Raw genomic sequence first — 23837 nt, forward strand, 5'->3', positions numbered from 1 at the left:
TTTGTATACTAATGAGATGGCTGGTAGCCGGGGGTGCCTAGACACCTTCGGGATGGGGGGCAAGCTGCCAGGAAGAGCAAAGCATGATTGGAGGATTGGGATTTTTAGTCCCATACATCCCTCCCCTTCCCTGTCTACTCCCCGCTTCCTCTCACTACATACACACACCTGTGAGTGACTGGTGATCGAGCTAATGACCAATGGCCAATGATTAATCAATCCTGCCTAAGCACTGAAGCCACCATAAACTATAGAATTTGGACAGCTTCTAGGTTATTGAACACAAGGATGTGCTGGGAGGGTGGTGTGCCCAGAGAGGGCATGGAAGCTTCATACACACTTTCCTCTCCATTCCCGTATACCTTGCCCTTTGTAATCTCCTCCATTGGTTTTTATTTTGAAAACCAGTATGTCTAAATAAAGTGTCTTCCTGAGTTATGGTGAGCTCTTCTAGTAAATTATCAAAACTGAAGAAGGGATCAAGGGAACCCTGGTTTACAGCTGTAACTTTATATATATAATTCTCAAAGTCCTAGCTAGGCATTATAAGCAGAAAAGGAAGTGATGATAATAGTAGCTAGAAAGTGATAAAGTTGGAACTGAACTCAGAAATACCCAAAGTTTGTGCTTTTTCTCTACACTGTCTCAGTTGGGAACAACCAGGGTGTAACACTTCACATCTGAGAATCAATAACTCATGTCCTACCTCATGAAAAGCCCAGAAAAACAGGGATTTCAGAGTTCCATTAGTTACTTTATAATCTGTCAGTTCTTTGGCTTTTCTAGAAAAGAAGTGACTACCTGAGCAGGTTGCCTATACAGTCAAGTGACCTCTCACTGAAGTTCTGATTTTCAATCCGACCTGTTTTTAAAGACTATCCAGAACATTCAGGACCACTCTTCTTCTCATTCAAGTTAACTGTACAATTTATTTACAGCTGCATTCTACATTAGGACTTCCCTGGTGGCTCAGAGATGGTAAAGCGTCTGCCTACAATGTGGGAGACCTGGGTTCTATCCCTGGGTTGGGAAGATCCTCTGGAGAAGGAAATGGCAACCCACTCCAGTACTCTTGCCTGGAAAATCCCATGGATGGAGGAGCCTGGTAAGTTACAGTTCATGGGGTCGCAAAGAGTCGGACATGACTGAGCAACTTCACTCACTTCTTCTAACGTATCTTTTGTTTGGCACCCACATTTTATTTTTCAAATCTCATTCTTTAAAAAAAAAAAAATTTATTTGGCTGTGCTGGGTCTTAGTTGTGGCATGTGGGCTCTAGTTCCCTGACCAGGGATAGAACTCAGGCCCCTTGCATGGGAGCATGGAGTCTTAGCCACTGGACCACCAGAGGAGTCCCTCAAATCTCATTCTTTTCATTGTTGTACATTGCATTTTGATTAGCCTTTCCCAGTCTTATGCACATTACAGCTTCAGCTACCTGCATTTTCAAGGAATTTACCTAATTTCACCTAGATTTTTACACTGTTGCTATGAAAAATCACAAGTATTTTAATCCCATACAGAACCTAAGCAATGGAAAAGTGTTACTGGCTTCTTTTTCCATCTTTTAAAGAACTGCTTGTAAAGTTCTTCCTCAATAAATTCTATTTAAAGTCAAACTAGTGTCATCATGCTTTTTTAAGTTCAACATGCTTTTTAGAGTATCAGCCACAAAATCTCTACAGTATGAATAAACACCTCATCATGGATTTGTCTAGCCCAGCTCATTCTGTTACTGAAACAATTGAGAACGTAAACTTTTTTTGATTTCTTATGGTCTACGGGATCAAGTTCCAACTTCTCAACACAGCGGTCAAAGTCCTTTACAGTCCAGGACACTTTCCAGCCTTATCTTTTGCCACTTTTTCCATGACACAACTCTTAAACAATCTAGTTATCATTATCCAACCTTATCTTCTGCCACTTCCGTAACACAGCTCTTAAACAAGCAGACCTATTTATCATCATTCAAGATTCTGGATGCTTTCCAAACCCTGGGCCTTTGCATCTGGTTTCTCTGTTGGAACATTCTCCTCTACCTCCTTTCCATGAATCCTCCTGCCCGTTCTTCTTTCAAGATCTTCAACTCCTGCAGAGGTGGTCTCATCTCTGGGGACCTCGTATCTCTATTAAAAAATTATCCCAATGCATTATAAATATTTATTTGTCTTATTCCTTAGATTCTTTTACCCTTGAGGGTAGATGCTTTTATCACTATCCAATTTTTAATGCTTAACAGAAGATTAATTAGAAGTTAGGAGGAACTGGTTCCAAATAGGAAAAGGAGTACATCAAGGCTGTATATTGTCACCCTGCTTATTTAACTTCTATGCAAAGTACATCATGAGAAATTGCTGGGCTGGAGGAAGCACAAGCTGGAATCAAGATTGCCAGGAGAAATATCAATAACCTCAGATATGCAGATGACACCACCCTTATGGCAGAAAGTGAAGAACTAAAGAGCCTCTTGATGAAAGTGAAAGAGGAGAGTGAAAAAGTTGGCTTAAAGCTCAACATTCAGAAAACTAAGATCATAGCATCCGGTCCCATCACTTCATAGCAAACAGATGCGGAAACAATGGCTCATTTTATTTTTCTGGGCTCCAAAATCACCGCAGATGGTGATTGCAGCCATGAAATTAAAAGATGCTTACTCCTTGGAAGAAAAATTATGACCAACCTAGACAGCATATATTAAAAGCAGAAACATTACTTTGTCAACAAAGATCCATCTAGTCAAGGCTATGGTTTTTCCAGTGGTCATGTATGGATGTGAGAGTTGGACTAAAAAGAAAGCTGAGCACAGAAGAATTGATGCTTTTGAACTGTGGTCTTGGAGAAGACTCTTGAGAGTCCCCTGGACTGGAAGGAGATCCAACCAGTCCATCCTAAAGGAGATCAGTCCTGGGTGTTCATTGGAAGGACTGATGTTGAAGATGAAACTCTTAATACTTTGGCCACCTAATCAGAAGAGCTGACTCATTTGAAAAGAACTTGATGCTAGGAAAGATCGAGGGCAGGAGGAGAAGGGGACGACAGAAGATGAGATGGTTAGATTGCATCACCGACTCAATGGACATGGGTTTGGGTGGACTCTGGGAGTTGGTGATGGACAGGGAGGCCTGGTATGCTGTGGTTCATGGGGTCGCAAAGAGTCAGACACGACTGAGCGACTAAACTGACTGAGGAGGAACAAACATTTCTGAACTGACCACCATAAGCAAAGTGACTGACATGGTTGCATTCATTTAGCCTAAAAATCACTGGAAGGATGAGAGCAGTTTATTAGGTTAACAGTTTCCATTACTGGGCTTCCCTGGTGGCTAAGAAGGTAAAGAATCTGCCTGCAATTAAGGAGACCCAGGTTTGATCCCTGGGTTGGGAAAATTCCCTGGAGAAGGCAATGGCTACCCACTACAGGATTCTTACCATGGAGCCTGGTGGGCTACCATGGAGTCACAGAGCTGGGCATGACTGAGTGACTAAGACACTCATACAAGCACCCACTGAGTGCTAGAGGATAAGAATGGTAAATAAGGTAGATGCAAGTCCTTCCTACTCTCTGAAGAGTTTACAGTCTAATAAAAGAGACAGATTTATAAAAAGCTGTGAAGAAACAGTGCAATAAGAACTATGAAGGAATAGTGTTGTGAAACTGAAAAGTAATAACAGAACTAGAAACAAACCAGAGCTACTACTTTAGATATGGTGGTGAGTAAAGTATACACTGAGCTGACAATTTTGTGGAGATATAAGAAATAAGAAGGAACTAACCACATACTCTGTAGCAACAGGAAGGGGTGGACATTTCAGATCAAGGAAATAAAACATGCAATGACTCTGGGAAGAGAAGAGTTTTTACCTGTTACAAAGAATTCAAAGACAAGCGTGGCCAGAACAGAGTAAGCACGGGGATAAACGGCAGCATGACTCAGGCAAGGGCCAGATCAGGCAGAGTGTTTTAGGTCATCGTGGAGAGTTGAATTTTAATCTAAGTGCAAAGGCAAACACTGTAAGAGGAAGATCCTAAGTGTGACTTGATTCAATTTATTTGCAAGAGATTTTTATTGTTCTTGCTGTTGTGTGAAAAATAGATTGGAGGAGTGCCATAAGATTGCAATGATCACAGCTGCTGGGACTGACTTCATTTCAGGTCAAATGATCCAATTCTTCTCGCCATTTGGTCCAGTACATACCATCTTCCAAGAGTCTACTGCTATCAAATTTATCGTGCTTCTCATCCCTATTTTCCTAAGTCAACATCCAGAGTGTAGTTTCTTGAAATCCCATCAACTCTGGAATAGGCATTATTAATATTTTAAAACAAGGAATAAACAGAGGCTTAGAGAGGTAACTAAGTTGCCTAAATCATCCACCTAGCAAAAATCTGTTTCAGTTTTGAAGTAGGGACTTTCAGAATTTAAGGGAAACATGGTAACTACTATTCTACAGCAATCAGCTACTGTTACAGAATTAAGGGAAAAGGTTTGGGAAGAGTATACATGCTAACAAATACAAGGTCATTCAAAGGGGTAAAAACAGAAAAAAATAATTATTAAGTTCAGCTGTGAAAAAAATACATACAACTTTAGCCATACTTAGCAAACTAATACTCCTTTACATTATAGTCTAAGAAAGATTCAATATCCTCTTTTTTCATTCAGTAGCGATAAATATACTGAGATAATATGGAACTGTGTGCATACTCAGTCATGTCCAGCTCTATGCAACCTCATGGACTGTAGCCAGCCAGGCTCCTCTATCCATGGACTTTTTCAGGGAAGAATACTAGAATGGCTTGCCATTTCCTACTCCAGGGAATCCTGCCAACCTAGGGATCAAACCCACGTCTCCCACAATAGCAGGTGGATTCTTTACCACTGAGCCACCTGGGAAGCCCAATAATCGAAACTATATCTTAATAAATAAATTGTTCTTGTCCTTCCAATGATTTTTGGGACTCAATCTGTTTATAAACACCACCACACTAAGCAAAAAGTATCAATCTAAAAATTATAAGATTCTAAGTAAGAAAAAATAAAGTAACTACGAATTTATAGTTAAAACAAGTTGGAATCAAGATTGCCGGGAGAAATATCAATAACCTCAGATATGCAGATGACACCACCCTTATGGCAGAAAGTGAAGAGGAACTAAAAAGCCTCTTGATGAAAGTGAAAGAGGAGAGTGAAAAAGTTGGCTTAAAGCTTAACATTCAGAAAACTAAGATCATGGCATCTAGTCCCATCACCTCATGGGAAACAGATGGGGAGACAGTGGAAACAGTGTCAGACTTTATTTTTGGGGGCTCCAAAATCACTGCAGATGGTGATTGCAGCCATGAAATTAAAAGACGCTTACTCCTTGGAAGGCAAGTTATGACCAACCTAGATAGCATATCAAAAAGCAGAGACATTACTTTGCCAAAAAAGGTCCGTCTGGTCAAGGCTATGGTTTTTCCAGTGGTCATGTATGGATGTGAGAGTTGGTCCATGAAGCAAGTTGAGTGCCGAAAGATTGATGCTTTTGAACTGTGGTGTTGGAGAAGACTCTCGAGAGTCCCTTGGACTGCAAGGAGATCCAACCAGTCCATCCTGAAGGAGATCAGTCCTGGGTGTTCACTGGAAGGACTGATGCTGAAGCTGAAACTCCAATACTTTGGCCACCTCATGTGAAGAGTTGACTCACTGGAAAAGACCCTGATGCTGGGAGGGATTGGGGGCAGGAGGAGAAGGGGAAGACAGAGGATGAGATGGCTGGATGGCATCACCGACTCGATGGGCATGAGTTTGAGTAAATTCCAGGAATTTGTGATGTATAGGGAGGCCTGGCGTGCTGCGATTCATGGGGTTGAAAAGAGTTGGACATGACTGAGTGACTGAACTGAACTGAATCCTAAAATTTACCCTATTATTTAAGTGCAAGTATGTTAAAAATCAGAAACTGTACAGATTCTCAGACAACACCAATCATCCTTATACCTGGATTCCATTATTACTTTACCAACCAAAGAAAAGGCAACACAGGAATAATAACATTGGATCTTAAGATAGGAGTTCCTATCCTTACTTGATTACCAACAAAACTAATCTAATTTTGAATCACAGACTTAGTTTTAGATAATTTCTCCAATGTCTCAGCAGTAGCTTCCTAAATGCAGGAGCCCTATACTTGAGCCACCAGTCCTGTTGATGACCACTTCAGTAAAAACATACTCTATGGAAGACTAGGAGGGACCCCAAAGGATATTATGAAAAACAAATGCTGCAGCTGTATTTCATATTATATAAACAAACAGAAATTGTGGTTTGTTACCAGGATCTTTTGAGAATGGAGAATGAGTTAGTATTTCTGTACTTGATCAATCCCAGGTGACGGAAAATGGGTGCTAAAATGGATTTTCTGAAAGAATAAGGTTGATGATTAATCTTAGGCTGTGTTTGGTCAATGTTCAGTCAGCCAGGCTATCTCCATTATATTTCTGTATCTGTTCTCTGTAATGTCAATAAATATAATATCAGGACATGCTAGGAATAGTTTAAAAACTGGATAAGAAAAAATTTTTTAAAAGAAAATAAAAACTGGTTAAGAAAATATCCTGAACATTGTGAGAACTCATAATTAACTGTTAAAGAAATGAATGAACAATAAGCTTCAACGGACTTATCATTTTCTGTAAATCAAGCTGGTGAGTTGCAAAGGAGACACTATCAAGAGTCACAGAAATAGCAAAGTTTTTCAAAGAAATGTGTGTGTATGTGTCTGTGTGTTCATGTGCAGATAAAAACACACATACATACCTGCACTCAAGGCAATACCAGTGCCACGGTGGCAAATGGACATCGCCATGGGAAGAGACCAGCTGAAAAGAAACACACAAAGGCAATTTATAAGAGGAATAGAGGACACCATTGTAGAGAACCCATCTTGGAAAAGAAAATATAAACTACTTTGGAAACAGACAACTATTTATCACAAAGCAAAACCAAACAGCTTTCATATTTCTGTGTTTCCACTCTCCAGGTTAAAAGTAAGATAATGATTTATTTAAGAAGTCCCTCCCTTTTCTAGACTGCATCACTAACAGAGATGAGAAATTAATTAAGACTCAAATTCCTTTCATAAAAGAAATAACATGGGTCAAAAACATCAATTAAAGTTGCATATAGTTAGAAAATAAACACTAGAATACAACCATCTGGGGCCTTCCTTTCCTCCAGTAGTAAGACAGAAGTAGAAGAAAACTTGAGTTTTATTTATCTACTGTTTCATATAACATAGTCATCCATGAACTTTATTATTATATAACCAAAAATATCCAAATTGAGCATATCATTCACTCCCTAATAAATTACTTATCCCAAACTTAAAATCTAATTTTGCTGGATTTAGTATATGTTTCTTAAATCCACAAGTGTTTTGAAATACTCTGTCATCAAACCCTTTTAAAAATCATGTTCTCATCTGTCTATCTGCCAATGCTTTTCCTTAGAAGGATAAGCAATACTTCTATATTCTGGACCTAGTTCTCTTGCTCAAAAGAGAATTGGTTAGTAATATGAAAAGAACAGGCATCTTTGGATAAAGTTAACATTCATCCTGAAAAGTCAGCTTAGAGAATGTTGAGCTGATAGACCATATAATCCACACTCTAAAGGAAAGGAATTCCAGTAGATTGAAAAGATCCTGAAAATAAATTCTATGTAATAAAAATGACCACAGTAAAAATAAGAGCAATGTCTATGTAATAAAAATGATCACAATAATAAGTGTAATAAATAATGTCTATGTAAAAAAAATTTTATGTTAAAAATGGTTACAGTATTTAAAAAAAAAAAAGAATAATGTCTAAAGAAACCAAGAAAACTGGCTAGACACCACTCTAGATTAACTCAGACTAACAAGATAAATATAAAAGGCAGAAGAAGAGCCTCATAACAAAGGACAAGGAGAGAACAATGGCATAATTTGATCAGAAGAATCAGGAGACTAAAACCCAGAATGAGCTGAGGCTTGCAAAAATGTCAAGGACAACAAAAAGGGGCTTTTAAGATTGTACTCAGGGAAAGAAAGCCTCCTAACTAGGGTTGACAATTTTATGTTAATGGATGACAGAGTGCAAAGCAGATTGCTCAACTATTTTATTTGTCAAAAAGAATGATTATCAGACTAAAAAATACAGAACAAATATTGATTTGAGAGAACTGGGGGGAAAAAAAGTGGGGAAATAATAAGACACTACTTAGCATTCCAAATGCACTTAGGACTCCTGGCCAGATGAATTAAACCCCAAGGGCTAACACATGAAATATAAGCACTGATCTTGTAATCTTTAAGAAATACTGAATGGAAAATGGGAATGATATGAAGTCAAATGTTAACCTAACTTTAAAAAATGGTTAAAGTCATAGGCTGGTTAGCCTAGTACCATGCTGCTAAAGGAAATTTTATTTTCTAAATAATCATGATAATATTTCTAGTCCCATATGATCTTCTAGAATCCTGTCACTCCTCATCACACCGTATTTATATTTAGCCCCTTGACTCTGAGTAGGACTTCATGACCGACTACCTCATGATACAGAGCACAGCAGATTTGGCACTGCATGACTTCCAAATCACTTGCGCTCCTTCCATCGCTCCATCCTTCTCTCATGCTGTAAGGAAGACTGAAATAGTCTATGCAGTGAGATCAAGTAGAAAGATCCATGCAGAGAGAAAATGAAGGCCCCTCTAAAAGCCAGAATCAATCCAAGACATGTGAGTAAACGAATCTTCAAATTATTTCAGCCCCAGTTTGTGTTTTCTCGTTGAGTCCTCAGATATCATGAGGCAGAGACTAATAGGTCACCCCCAGTATTTCCTTCTGAACATACGTAAGAGTCTAGCACAGAAAATCAAGACTGATTGACTCAGTTAGAGAAAAGTGACGACTAGAAGCCAGTAAGATTTCCTTTAGGAAAAATTTTTTTCAGGAAATACTGAGATCCTTTTCAACACAGGTTATATCTTATTCACCTTTGTATTTCAACTTCAAAAAGAGTACCAAGTGCACTGAGCAATTAACAAACAGCTCCTGATTTGAAGAGTGTTGATTTTTCCCTTTTTTTGACTGTTAGTAGAATGTTAATCAAGAAAAAGCTAGAGACATAGGCTGTATGAATTTCAGTGATCTAACAATCATGCTGCAAACAATACCATCAAAAAAGCAAAAAGCAAAGAAGATATATAAATGGCCAGTAAGTATATGAAAAGATGTTCAACATCACCAATCATTAGAGAAACGCACATCGAAATCACAATGAAATACCTCTTCACATTCATTAGGATGGTTATTATTAAAACAACAACAAAAACAGTAAATCACAAGTGTTGGTGAGGATGTGGAAAAACTGGAACCCTTGTGCACACTGCTGGTGGAAATGTAAAAAGTGCTACTGCCCCTACAGTCAATACATTGTTTTCTCAAAAAATTAAGCATAGAATTACCATAATCCAGCAATTCCACTTCTAGGATATACCCCTAAAGAACTGAAAGCAGAGATTCAAAGAGATATCTGTGTGCCCATGTTCGTAGCAGCATTATTCACAATAGCCAAAAGATAGAAACAATTCAAATGAACAGATAAGCAAAAAGTGGCATATATGTACAATGAGATATTATTCAGCCTTAAAAAGAAATAGAATTCTGATAGATTCTTCAACACAGGTTAACCTTGAGGACATTATACCAGATGCAATAAGCCAGATACAAAAGCACAAACATCATATGATTCTACTTTATGAGGTCCCTGGTGGCTCAGGGGGTAAACAATCCGCCTGCAATGTGGGAGACCTGGGTTTGATCCCTGAGTTGAGAAGATCCCCTGGAGAAGGAAATAGCAATGCACGCCAATATTCTTGCCTGCAGAATCCCCACGGACAGAGAAGCTTGGTGGGCTACAGTCCATGGGGTCGCAAAGAGTCAGACCCAACTGAGTAACTACGCACAGCACACAGGGCAGTCAAATTTATAAAGACGGAAACGCGAATGGTGGTTGCCAGTGGCCGGGGGAATGGGAATTACTGTACAGAGTTTTGGTTTGGGAAGATGAAAAGATTCTGGAGATGAACAGTAGTGATGATTGCACAACAATGGAAGGTACTTAATGCCACTGAACTGTACACTTAAAAATCAATAAATCAATAAACTGCTTAAGTTTGTTATGTATATTTTACCACAAATTTTAAACAAGGTTAAAAGGCAACCCAACATAAAAATGACTTGAAAATAGGACTTGAATATTCATTTCTCTAAAGAAGATATACAGGTGGCCAGTAAACACATGAAAAGACGTTCAACATCAATAAAGGTCGTGGGGGGGGGGAATGAGCTTAGATCTATTTTACATAGTTCATGGTAGAACTAGAGCCACTGTGCAATAAAATAAGGGTCTTTCTGATAGTAAGAGAAATTTCCAAACTGGTAAAGGGTGATGTGAGTTTCTTGTCACTGGAGGTATGCAAGCATAAGTAGACATTTGTTTATGAAAATATTGCAGAGGAAATTTACTCATTTGTGGCTTTTAAACTTTTTTCTTTTTTTGAGTAGCACCCTTTCTTCAAAAACAAAATCCTTAGTCAAGTTGCTTTGGTTATAGCCAGGTCTAAGGGCCTACAGTACAATCTGCATGTTGGCCAGCTCCACACAACTACCCACAGAAGTAGGTAATTGTGATACTTAATGAAGTATCCCAAGCCCCAAGCAGCACTCTTAAAACCAATGTGGTTGAAAATTAAATTAAAATCTAAGAACTCTTCCAACTCTAAATTTTTAAAATACTTTTCTAACATCTTTTAAAATGACTTGTTTTCCTGAAAATGTAATTCCCTATATATACTTTTGCTTTGATAGTGACAATTTACTAAGCGATAAAGAATACTTCAGAAAGGTTAACTTAACCATATATTTCCATGCTACCTCCAAAAATTTATAAAAGTTATAAATTTTATAAAAGTTATAAATTTTATAAAAGTTAGTAACAGAAAATATGACTCCAGATATCTCAGATATCTTACCCAGACATATCACCTTGGAAACAGCCCCATGTTTCCTGCTGTTTCTTTTCTTTTTTCCCCATGAGTATGTCTAGAGTTTCATAATCAGAAGAGCAAACAAAGTAGTTTAAGTCTCATCCCACTAGCTTATTATCATTTGTTAATATGACTTGTGAAAAAAGGCCAGAGCTTTAAATATAGACTCAACATAATTTGACAAGTTCTTCTTCATTATAATCCTCCCTCAAATCTTTCATCTCTTACAAAAAAGTTTTACCATAAAGTAGCAAAGATTGAGATCACTTATTCGTCTTCTTCTGTTTTAGTAGACTGTCCAATTTCTACAATCAGAATTATTTCAGGAATCTAGTTTGGAAAAAATCTAAAGGGTTGTGGTATTTGTGGAGGTGGTTAAAAAATGACCAGCTTCCCTGGCAGGAATCCAAGAAAATACGGTAGCAGGACTCAAGATGCTTTGCTGGGTTAGGAGTTTTTTGGGAAGACCCTAGCATAACAGCCATCAATGCTACTCCTGAGGACAACAAATTAACAGAAATAGATGTACATATATGTATATACTCATATATACACATGTACATGTATTTGTATGTGTCTGTGTGTTCGTACATATATATCATAGCTCTGTCAGAAAAAGTCTAGAAGCAATGATATCATGTTAGCAGTGAGCACATCTAGCACCCAGATCTTGATTTCACAGGAGTCATCTTGAAAAATTTCCACCAGCCAAGTCTGGGACAATCTGAACATCAAAATAAATCAGAGTAACAGTTGTAACTCTGGGTAAAACAAGAACTGTGAAGTAATGGGGGGAGAGAGAGAGAGAGAGAGAGAGAGAGAGAGTGTGTGTGTGTGTGTGTGTGTGTGTGTGCGCGTGCGTGTGTGTTGTGTGTGTGTGTGTGTGTGTGTGTGTATAAAACATATCTATTCCTAGTTTCTGATACAGAGCTCTTAAAACCCTTATCAATCGCCTCACTGATATGGGTGCTAGGAGTATCTTTTTATTTGGTCTTTGACTCTGGTTCCCAACACACAGTTCCTAAATCCCTTAGAATTTCCTGGGAGGTAAGAGTGTCCTCTGTTCTAATGAGGTGACTCTGGATGGGGGCTGGTCGCCAGAAAGACCAAACCATGACCAGAAGCTTGGACCTTTCTGCCCCAACCCCACCTCCTTCCAGGGAAGGAAGGGCTAGAGATTTAAGTTAATAACTGATCATGACTACATGATGAAGCCGCCATAAAAATTTTCAAAGTACAGGGTTTGGGAAGTTCAGATTGGTAAATACGTCCACATATGAGAAGGATAATGCACCCCAACTCCATGGAGACAGAAGCTCCTGTGCTCAGGATCCTTCTAGACACAGAGGGACCTAAAAGGGCACCTGGCTATTCATCTGTATCATCTATAATACCCTTTATAATCATAGTAAACTTAAGTAAATGTTTCCAAGTTTCTTGAGCCATTTTAACAAATCACTGAACCCAAGGAGGAAGTTAAGAGAACTCTTGATTTATAGATGGTTAGCCAGAAGTACCAGGTGGTGCTAGTGGTATAAAAAACCTGCCTGCCAATGCAGGAGACCTAAGAAACATGCGTTCGATCCCTGGGTCAGGAAGAACCCCTAGAGAAGGGAAAGGCTATCCACTCCAGTATTCTTGCCTAAAGAACCCCATGGACAGAGGAGCCTGGTGGGCTACAGTCCATGGGGTCGTGTACAATCAGACACGACTGAGCGACTAACACTTTCAGTTAGAAGTACAAGTGACAAGCTGGGATTTGGGATTGGCATCTGAAGTGGGAGGCAGTCTTGTGGGACTGAACCCCTACCTGTGGGGTTTGTGCTATCTCCAAGTAGTTAAACAACTAAATGTAATACATGATCCTCAGTTGGATCCTGGACCTACAAAGGACATTTTGGGACATCTGGCAAAATCTGAATGGGACCTGAGGATTACATGATTAACACAGGATCAATGTTAATTTTCTGACTGTGATGGCTGTAGTATGGAAAGTTTCCTCGAATTAAGAAACATACACTCAAGTATTAAGGGACTGCAGCAGACAGAAGATGTCGACACTCTAGTTCCTGAAACTTGTGAATATTTACCTAAAATAGCAAAGGGGAATTAAGGTTGCAAGTGAAATCAAAGTTGCTAATAAGCTCACCTTAAGATAAGAATTATTATCTGGATTATTTGGATGGGCCCAATATAATACAAAGGGTCCTTAAAAATGGAAGGGGCTGGCAGAAGGAGGGAGTCAGAGAAGAAATGCGACAATGAAGCAAGTTCAAAGTGATATGATGGTAGAACCTGACACATCACTGCTGGTTTTGAAGATGGAGGAAACAGGTTCCAAGCCAAGGAATTCAACACAGCCTTCAGAAGCTGGAGAAAGTAACATAACACTCTCCCCCAGAGGCTCCAGAAATGAATGCAGCCCTGCCAACCCCTTAATTTTAGCCCTGTTAGACCTAAGCCAGACTTTGAACTACAGGACTATAAGATAATGTGTCATTTTAAGTTACTAAGTTTGTGTTCACTTATGACAGCAGCAATAGAAAACTAACACAGGAGTAATGGAATATCATCATCGTTGCACTTTTTAAAAATCATTCAGACATGTTAACACATTGGGAGTCTGCATAAAGGTATACAGAAACACAGCACACTATTTCTGCAACATTTATGCAAATTTCAAAATAATTTTTTTTAATTAATAGGAATTACATTTTGACTTACCTCCAGAACTTTTACCTGCTACTACTAAATTCCCTGGTTCCAGAGCCCTTACCTGTAGATGCTGATATGGGGCGACAAAGGACGGTTTGAACTAATGTTCTTACTCCAGAACCTCTCCATCTCTTCTTTGGCTGTGGTTCCCAAAGGAACAGCACTAAAATAAAACCAAAAGGTTTAAATGATTAAAAGTAAACTTGGTTTAAAATTTTACATAATAAAAAGTTAAAGGTAAGCTGGGCTAGATGAACCCATATATTAAGAAAACGTGTCTGTCCACTCACCTTATCTTTCTGCCAAGGATGACTCAGCTACTAATAACCTCAACCACCCAATGAGGCATATTAGAAAGCAACTCTTCTTTTCAATCCCCCAACACCCAAGTACAGTAATGGAAGATTAACTTTCTTGTTGGGCAGCAGGGCAAATACAGTATTTCAAAACCATTTACATATCACCCAGGTCATGTGTGATATCTCATACATTACCACCTGCTTTCATCCAGCTCTTCAAGACTCCTTTCCAGGTTCTCAAAAACTGAGAACTAGATTCAGTTCAGTACCTCTAAATAGTTTCATGATTTTTCTTGTCACTAGGCTAGGCTGAAGAAAGTCAAAGAGGAGAGTGAAAAAGTTGGCTTCAAACTCAACATTCAGAAAACTAAGATCATGGCATCTGGTCCCATCACTTTAGGGCAGATAGGTGGGGAAACAATGGAAACAGTGTCAGGCTTTATTTTTTTGGGTTCCAAAATCACTGCAGATGATGACTGCAGCCATGAAATTAAAAGACACTTGCTCCTTGAAAGAAAAATTATGACCAACCTAGACAGCATATTAAAAAGCAAGAGACATTACTTTGCCAACAAAGGTCCGTCTAGTCAAAGCTGTGGTTTTTCCAGTAGTCATGTATAGATGTGAGAGTTGGACTATAAAGAAAGCTGAGCGCAGAAGAATTGATGCTTTTGAGCTGTGGTGTTGGAGAAGACACTGGAGAGTTCCCTGGACTGCAAGGAGATCCAACCAGTCCATCCTAAAGGAAATCAGTTCTGAATATCCATTGGAAGGACTGATGCTGAAGCTGAAACTTCAATATTTTGGCCACCTGATGTGAAGAACTGACTGATGTGAAAAGACCCTGATGCTGGGAAAGATTGAAGGCAGGAGGAAAAGGGACGACAGAGGATGAGATGGTTGGATGACATCACCAACTCAATGGACATGAGTTTGAAAAAGCTCCAGGAGTTGGTGACGGACAGTGAAGTGTGGCGTATTGCAGTCCACGGGGTTGCAAAGAGTCAGACGACTAAGCGACTTAACTGAACTAAGGCTAGGCTGAAGCCAATTCTTAGACAGCTATGTTCAACAATTTAATTTACTATGTACCTACATTAAACATGATCCATCCCCCTCAAGAAAAATATTTCCCCATATATTACTTATAAATTACAAAAGTTAAAAACAGTAACTCCATACTGGGAAAAAACTTAGCACACATTTCCGTATTCAAATTGCCAAAGTTAAAATCACTGACAATGAGACAAATGATATCATATGTCCCTGATGTGATATACTGAGGATAAAACATCATTAACGTATTACTCCTGCCAAAAATGCATAACCTTAATCATCAGAAAACAATCAGACAATCTAACTTGAGAGAAACTCTGAAAAATAACTGACCTGTATTCTTGAAAAACGTCAATGTCATAAAAGACAAAGAAGGCTAAGAAATAGTTCCAGATTAAAGGATACTACAGAAATATGACAACTAAATATAATATGTGAGCCTAATTAGATCCTGGATAGGGGACAGACAGACTGTTTGGGACAAATGAAAAATCCGAAAATTGACTGTGTATCAGGTAAGATTGGTCAAAGTTAAATTTCCTGAGTTTGATAACTGCATTTGTATAATTATTCTGTGTTTTATAAGATAATTTTCTTGTTCTTAGGAGAAACTGGGGTTTATTTTGCTGCGCTGTGAGGTATGTGAGATCTTATTTCCCTGACAAGGGATCAAACCTATGCTCCCTGCAGTGGAAATGTGGAGTCCTGATTACTAGAAAGCCAGAAATTCCCTTAGGAGAAGTATTTAGAAGTAAGAGGTCATGATGTCTGCAACTTAATCTCAAAGAATGCAGAGAAAATCACAATAATTAAATTGTGCTGAACCACACTAAATTGTCAGTATTACACAAGTTTTGAGCTACAAAAATATAATTTCATATGGCACAACCAAAAATATAGAGCAATATGTAAACACAGCAAAACATTAACAACTGAGAATATAAGTGAAAGGTATGTAGAACTTCCTTGTACTATTTTTCCAACTTTTCTGAAAGTACAATGTATTTCTACTCTTTTTTTTTTTCCCAGTTGCATTGCTCAGCTTGCAGAATCTCAGTTCATGGAACAGGGATTGAATCCAGGCCACCACAGGGAAAGCCTGCAATCCTAACCACTAGGCAACCAAGGAACTCCCTAAAAGTACAAAATATTTCTAAAATTAAAAGTTAAAAAGGGGGATTAAAAAAAAAAGTTAAAAAGTTATGCTGCAACTACTGAAACCCTCATGCCCTAGAGCCTATGCTCTGTGATAAGAGAAGCCACTGCAGTGAGATGCGCTTGCACTGCAACTAGAGTAGCCCCCGCTTGTCACAACTAGAGAAAAGCCCACATAGCAGTGAAGATCCAGTACAGACAAAAATAAATAAATTAAAAAAAAAGTTAAGGGGGACTTCCCTGTAGTCAACACTCCACCCTTCCAGTGCAGGTGCATGGGTTCAGTCCCTGGTCAGGGAAGTTCCACATGCCGTGGGGCGTGGCCATAAATAAATATTTAAAAAATTTTATAACAACAACAAAAAAAAACATACAGAGGCAAGTGCTGAGGTCAACAGACTATAAATAAATATTATAAGAAGAAACAGATTTAAATACTAACTCCTGGGAGCGGCCCAAAATTAAAGGTTACAAGAAAAAGGAAGTACAAAAGGAAGAAAGACTAGACAGAAGAGAATTAAATATCAAGAAAGGAACCAAAAAATGGAGCAAATAAATGAAGTTAAAAATAGCAGAAAAGCTTAAAGTGAGGAAAGCTAAGAAAAGACCAAAGATATGTTCAAAAATTCCTTCTTTATTCTACTACCAGATAAGAAAAATAGAGACCATGGTCACTAAATTTTCAGCCAACCATCTACAATTACCTGCTTTTGTATATATCCCCAAAATCTCAGTCAAAAACCTACTGCTCTTCTCAGATGAGAAAATGTTTAAATAATAATAATAATCTCCACAGATTTAGGAACTTACTTTCTGATACAGAGCTGAGGACTAAGGTGGGCACGGAGGCAATGACGGCCAACATGTCTGCAAGATAAGAGAACCAACAGTTAATAAACAGTTAGTATATTTAGTATATATATAGTATATATACATTTAGCATATATATATATATATAGTATATATATAGTATACATATAGTATATATAGTATACATTTAGTATATATATATATTCATTTAGTATATATTTAGTATATCAACTTCTCTATTTTTGTACTGTGTAAGACTTTAGGGTGGAGGGGAAAATTAGGAATAAGATGAAAACAAGGACAGTATCAGGATTTAGAGATTTTTCTTCTAGTTGGAAAGCTTCAACTTTAATAACTTGAGAATAATCACAAATATCATTTTCAAATGCAAAATAAGGTTTTAGCTAAACACAAAAAATACAAGGTAAAAGAATAATCAGAGTTGGTTAATACTCAACAAGGAAATATAGAAAGTGGAACTTCTCTGATGGTCCAGTGGTTGAGACTCCATACTCCCAATGTAAGAGGCACAGGTTCAATTCCTGATTAGGGAACTAGGGTCCTACATGCCACAAGGGGCGGCCAAAAAAAGAAATATAGAAAGCAATTTTTTTTCAAGCTAGGTCTTAACGGAGGTGATGGTTAAAAGACAGGGTTTTTTTCTTAAAAAAAAAAAAAAAAAAAGAAAGAAAAAAAAAGGGCAGAGACAGAATAAGCCACTGGGAACACCAAGAACTGTGTGTGTGCTGTGCTGTGCTAAGTCACTTCAGTCATGTCTGACTCTTTGCGACCCTATGGACTGAAGCCCACCAGGCTCCTCTGTTCAAGGGATTCTCCAGGCAAGAATACTGGAGTGGGTTGTCATGCCCTCCTCCATGGGACCTTCCCCACCCAGAGACTGAACCCACATCTCTTTATATCTTCTGCATTCGCAGGTGGGTTCTTTTAGCACTACCACCACCTGGGAAGCCCCCCAAGTACTATACAGCTTAGCTAAAGCAAACACCTGCTGCAAATGGATGAATTTAGAAGGTTTAAAGAACAGGGGTTTGAAGAGTGAGGGTCCTAAGTATTAAACTGTTTTTTCAGGGAACTACCATCAGGTTCTAGACAACCCGGATGAACCTGAAGTGAAAAAAGCCATCATACAATAATGCAAAAAATATGAGAATGCAGATTTCTCTGCTATCCACATGAAAAGGTACTTAAAGAGGACACACAAGCTTGCCACGAAAACTCTGCTATTTTTTAAATAGCAATCAATACCAGAACTGCTTTTCAAGTCCAAGACTAAAATGTGCCCAGCCATTCTACCTAAAGAGGCTCTGATCCAGAGTTTACATGGTATCACGAAAAACACATGATCACTACACCCCTTTAATTCACATTATATCGAATCTTTATTTAAGAAAGGCATCAGAATGAAGCTCCGGGGCCAAAACTAAAAATATACTGAGATTCTACAAAAGTTTACCATATATCCACTATGTACCATGGGGGATGGATACAAGATCACGTTAAGATCCAACACTTCTAAAAAGAAGGGCATGATGTCCCTCATACCATTGATATTAGAGGCATAAACATTTCAAGAACCTTATGTTTTACACTAGAAAACTAGAAGGGCCCACTACTGGAAGAAAAAATAATCCAACCAACACTTCCTTCAGCTCTTCCCTCTTCCCAGCTTTGGAGGCAAGGGGTAAATACAGACATTGTGCACCCAAGACTCCCAGAAAGAAAGAAGTGGGAACAAATCTCTTTATATCAATTGAAGTAATTGTGACTCTGAAGTTGCAGGGCACGCATTCCTCACACCAGGCTAGGTCCAGTCACTCAGCTACCCAGCAAGAGTTTTCAGATGTGGGTTGGAATCTACAGCACTCTCTGTCTAGTGCCATTGTTTCCCAGACAAATACCAATATAAACTTTCCACAAGGCCCTAACAGAAACTGGTTGCACAAATACATAACCTTATTTGAAATATGACAAGAGTAGATATCTAATCTATCCTTGCCTTTCATGTGAAACCAGAAACCCTGAAAAGATTTCTTTTCCAAACCAGGAATAGCACTTTATGTTACAGCTAGAAAGTAATAGTAGTTGCCTTGTTTTGTTTTTAACAAACCAGAACTTATAATTTCCAGTTAGTGCTGGAATGCACTATATATGTCTCCCCCTAAATGTAATCATTGCTCAAATTGTTTCTGAAGCTCTTCCCTATATCAAGGCAACAACAGTAATGTAGAAAGAACACTGGACAAAGTAATAAAAGCCAGACTGGAGGTCTAGATTGCCCTAAATTGTATAGTGGGTAACGGAGCTTCAGCTTTTTCATTTATAAAATGGGATTGATAAAACCTACACTATTGATTACTAGGAGGATAACATGAGAAAATGTATAGGAAAGCACTCTCTAAACTGCACTATACCATATATATGTAGTTTATTAATATTTCACTGGTTTCCCAAAAGTCTTTAGAATTCACATCACATTCTCTTTAAAATTCTTTGTGGTGTAAAAATCTTAATCTGCTGAAAATGGATCTGACTTCTGGAAAAAAACAAAAGTTATTCAAAGCCAAGTCTATGTCATCAAATTAAATAAAAAACATTTTTAGTCCAAAACAAGATATGAGTATAATATAATGACTTTCTTTTGCACATCCTCTACACTTGATCTGATGGCACATAAAAACTTAGTTTCATAAATGTCTGAGGTTAACAACAACATTAAAACACATAATCTTGAAGGACACAATGAAGAGCAATCATTTATAGTTCTGATTAGCTGTATGAGCATTAAAAGCAAGCATTAAAAGTTCTGATTAGCTGTATGAGCATACAACCAACTCCAGCAAGAATTCCTGAACTGACCTCCTACCACCACCAATTTCTTCCCTATCATTCAATATAACCAGTTAAGTTACTGAAAAAGAAAGTTGACTTCATCAATCATCTGCCTAAAAGTCTTTAACAGCTCCCCACTGATTACAAGGTTCATACCACAATCAAACAAGGTCCTTCTCAACATGACCCAATCCAATTCTCTAGAACTATTCCCCCACAAGTTCCCTTCAGTCCTCTATACTACCAAACTGAAAGTTACATTACCCACAGACAGAGCAATAGTTTCTTTTGATCACATGCCTTTGCTCAGGCTATTCTGAGTGGACCTCCCTTACAGTCTGATAAACTCATCCTTCAAGACCCAGCAACTCCCAAATGGCAACTTCACTTCTTTAGCCTTACCTGCTGCACCTGTCATGCTCCCAAAGCAATTGTTCATATCTCTAAATCAAAATTAGGTTGCTTATTAATTAATCTATTAATCTCCTTTGCTAAACTTTGGGTTCCCCCAAAATAGAAAGGAATACTTTACATCTACAGCACCTATAACAACATGACTCATAGAACAGGCTCAAAAAAATGGTCTGTGAATGAGTATGCTTATTTTAAAAAGCAGTCTTGGGAAAGGGGATCGGGATGGGAAATACATGTAAATCCATGGCTGATTCATGTCAATGTATGGCAAAAACCACTACAATATTGTAAAGTAATTAGCTTCCAACTAATAAAAATAAATGGAAAAAAAAATAAAAAGCAGTCTTAAGAATTCAGACTTTAAATAAATTAAGCCTTGTTTTTAGGGGGGCTTCACATGTAGTATTTAATATGATGGGCAATGCCCAGAGGGTTAATGACTCTTGGTGATTTTGCGCTTAAGTTGCATGACTATTACTAGGCAGAAGCCTAGCTATTCTGAGCTTAGTTCTCCATCTAGGTCTTCTTGGCTCTGGCAAATCATTCCCTGACTATCAATGGAGTTTGTGCTACATAGCTGGTTATTCATCCCTAGCTAGTTTATGAACTGTTCAGAAACTATACAAAATATAGAGTACTATTCAAAATCCATAACATACAGTACTGCCATACTAATAATTTTTAGTTAACCAAGCATTAAAAACATTTAGAAAATATTTCTCCTGAGTTCAAGTTATTACTATTTTCATTTGCAAAGAAATGACAATCATGACCAGACTTGTCTAATCAATGACCCAGACTTGTCTAAAATAAATGGAATTAGTGACACTACTAGAACTAGAAATCAGCTCCTAGAATTTCTTAGAAGGTATTTTCCTTTGAGGTGAAATCAGCACATTATAAACAAATCCCTCTAGTGAAATGCAATTGGACCCCAGAACTTTCATCAAGGAAAAAGAAAAAACAACTTTTAAAAAAATCTCCTATTTAAAAAAAAAAAAATCTCCTATTTCTCCTTTTAAAAAGCCCTTGTGTGAAATGAAGAGAGGTGTCCGTCCCATAAGAGTTTTGTACTACCACTAATGAATCCTAATGACGACAGTCCTACATAGGTCAAAATTAGAGTTTGGACATACTCAATGAGTACAGGGATCCTCACTTTCTAAGTACTAAACATGAAACTCCTAAAATGAACTGTTCAGACCCAATAGGATAATTACAAGAGCTACGGTAATGCCACCAAAAAGCCTATGACATCTACTAAAATGTATATACCAAGGAATTCAAAAGCATTCAATTATGGTTAAACCACCTGTAATAAAGGAGGCAATCTGGCAAGACTAGCCCTGACACATTTTAGAAAGAGACACAACTGGAAATAACAGACAGGGAGAAAAATGAAGGATCAAGATAAACCATTCCTGATCTCAACTCCCAAGAGGAATCATTTTGTCACAGAGAAAAACTAAATAAAGTCCGTCTATTTTTATGCCGGGTGACTGAAGTGGAAAGAGAACCAGAAGATATTTGGGGAAATCAGGAATTAAATCTCAACAGCATTTAAGTTAACTTTCCATAACAAATAGTTTCCAAATATAGTGCTGGCACAAAACTGTGCTGGGATTTGTACCAAGAGCGTCTAAAGTCACTAATGCGGCTACAGCTATAAAGGCTCTGAGAACGAGGCCTCTTAAAAAGTGGACAATTCAGAATGGAAGAAAATCTAGGGTATTTCTCTGGACGAGTTGACACTGCAGAGAAAAACTGAGATATCTACTCCCCTCACCCACCAAATAAAAAAAAATAAACTAAAATTGAACTTCCGGGCTGCTCTGGCGCAGCAGAGCGACAGCTACAGGCGCTGCTACTAATCGTCAGCCCGGTGGGGTCCAGGCCTCCTGCACTTTCTACGAGGGGCCGGTTAGGAACTCGAACAGTGCCACCCACTGCCAGCAGCTGGTGTTTCCAGGAGTAAAACGCAGAAGTAAAGTACACCAAGATTCTCCTCCTCGAAGCCCAAGCCCTAAATAAAAAAGTTAAAGCTATTTCCTTGGAGCTCGGCTCTGGCCGTGGCCCAGAGAGCAAGCTGGGGAAGAACTATTAGAAGTGGGGAAAGCAAAAGAAGCGAGAGCCCCGTGACCCCTCCGTAAAACGGGGTAAGGAAAAGATTATCCGCCAGTGACCCCGAAGCTCTCCACGATGTACCGGAGCGGTTGGGGGAGGGGAAGGGGTCTCTAGGATTCTAGACTGCGTCGCTGCCACTCACGGCTCCTTTCCGTGCCCAAGCACGGGGTAAACGGCTCTCAGCAAGATGTGAGGGGCCAATACAGGTCCCCCCAGGGCCGCCGGCACGGACTCCCAGCCCCAAACTAAAGTCACCTCAACAAGAGCGCCGCCATCTTGGGTTCCGGCCTGACGGAAGTGACGCCGACGGCCCCACCGCCTCTGGGCGGGAGGGGCGGGGCTTCCGTCACATGACGGCACCGACTATTTTAAAGGACTGGGCTCGTGCCGGGTTGTTGGCTGGTTTTGTCTGCTCTTCTGGTGTCGGCTTTTTTCGGTCTCAGCGGGCTTCTATTTTAAAGTGACAGAATTTCGGCAGAATTGCGGCTGGCTCAGTGCACATTCACCGCTGTACACACTCTCATTTGTTCAGCCCCACAAAACAGAGGACCTGCCTAGATTCTTCACTGAAGACGTCTTAGTCTAGTTCCACTCCTTCCCCCTTCCAGGTGGGACTAAAAACGTGTCTTACAGGATGATTGACACACCGAGGGCAAAGATACTTTGGGTTTACCCAACGTGGATGAACCAAGCGATTAGCATACTAAGGGAAGTAAGTCAGAAAGACAAATAGGGTATCATTTATATGTGGAATCTAAAATATGATACAGATGAACTTATTTACAGAACAGAAACACATAGACAACAAATGTTTAATTACCAAATGGAGGTGGGGGTGGAATAAATTAGGAGTTTGGGACTAGCAGATATAAATTAGCTATATCTAAAATAGATAACCAAGAAGATCCTACTGCATAGGGAACTACATTCAATATCCTGTAATAAACCATATGGAAAAGAATATATATATTTATATATGACTAGATACATGACTGAATCACTTTGCTGCATACTAGAAACTAGCACAATTTTGTAAATCAACTATACTTAAATTTTTAAAAAGTTTAGTAAAGATACTTGGGGCTCCTTCCCATTCTTATGTGAATCTTCTTCACCAGAAATAGTGCACAAGTTGGGATCTGTGGGGGAGAGACCCTCCCAGACCACTATTCCCGAGGATGGGAAGCATCCTCTAACCACCTCCATGAGCTTTATGTCTCACAATTCCTGGCCCTGAGCTGCCACATGAGCTAGATGCCCACTAACAACAGCGCTCCCTTGTTCCTTGTTTCAGGGATATGTGGGCGACACCCACTGCCAGAAGAACCTGGGGTGAGGGTG

General features: G+C 38.8%; 1 protein-coding gene across 2 annotated transcripts in view; it reads right to left on the reverse strand.

Annotated features, from left to right (window-relative positions):
* The window catches only part of SDHC (succinate dehydrogenase complex subunit C), a 31610-nt gene extending 8768 nt beyond the window's left edge, over nt 1-22842 (reverse strand). Inside the window, exons 1-4 of one of the 2 annotated variants that reach the window (XM_065946934.1) lie at nt 22752-22836; nt 17109-17165; nt 13850-13951; nt 6801-6862 (exon numbers count right to left, since the gene is read on the reverse strand). In XM_065946934.1, the coding sequence (XP_065803006.1) occupies nt 6801-6862; nt 13850-13951; nt 17109-17165; nt 22752-22771 (241 nt within the window). In that variant the 5' untranslated portion in view covers nt 22772-22836. Of the gene's footprint in view, nt 1-6800; nt 6863-13849; nt 13952-17108; nt 17166-22751 lie in introns of both variants that reach the window. The other variant, XM_065946944.1, reaches the window with a different exon arrangement.
* Between the last annotated feature and the right edge of the window lie 995 nt (nt 22843-23837).

This window comes from Muntiacus reevesi, chromosome 1 (assembly GCF_963930625.1).
Source record: "Muntiacus reevesi chromosome 1, mMunRee1.1, whole genome shotgun sequence".
Taxonomy (NCBI): Eukaryota; Metazoa; Chordata; class Mammalia; order Artiodactyla; family Cervidae; genus Muntiacus; species Muntiacus reevesi.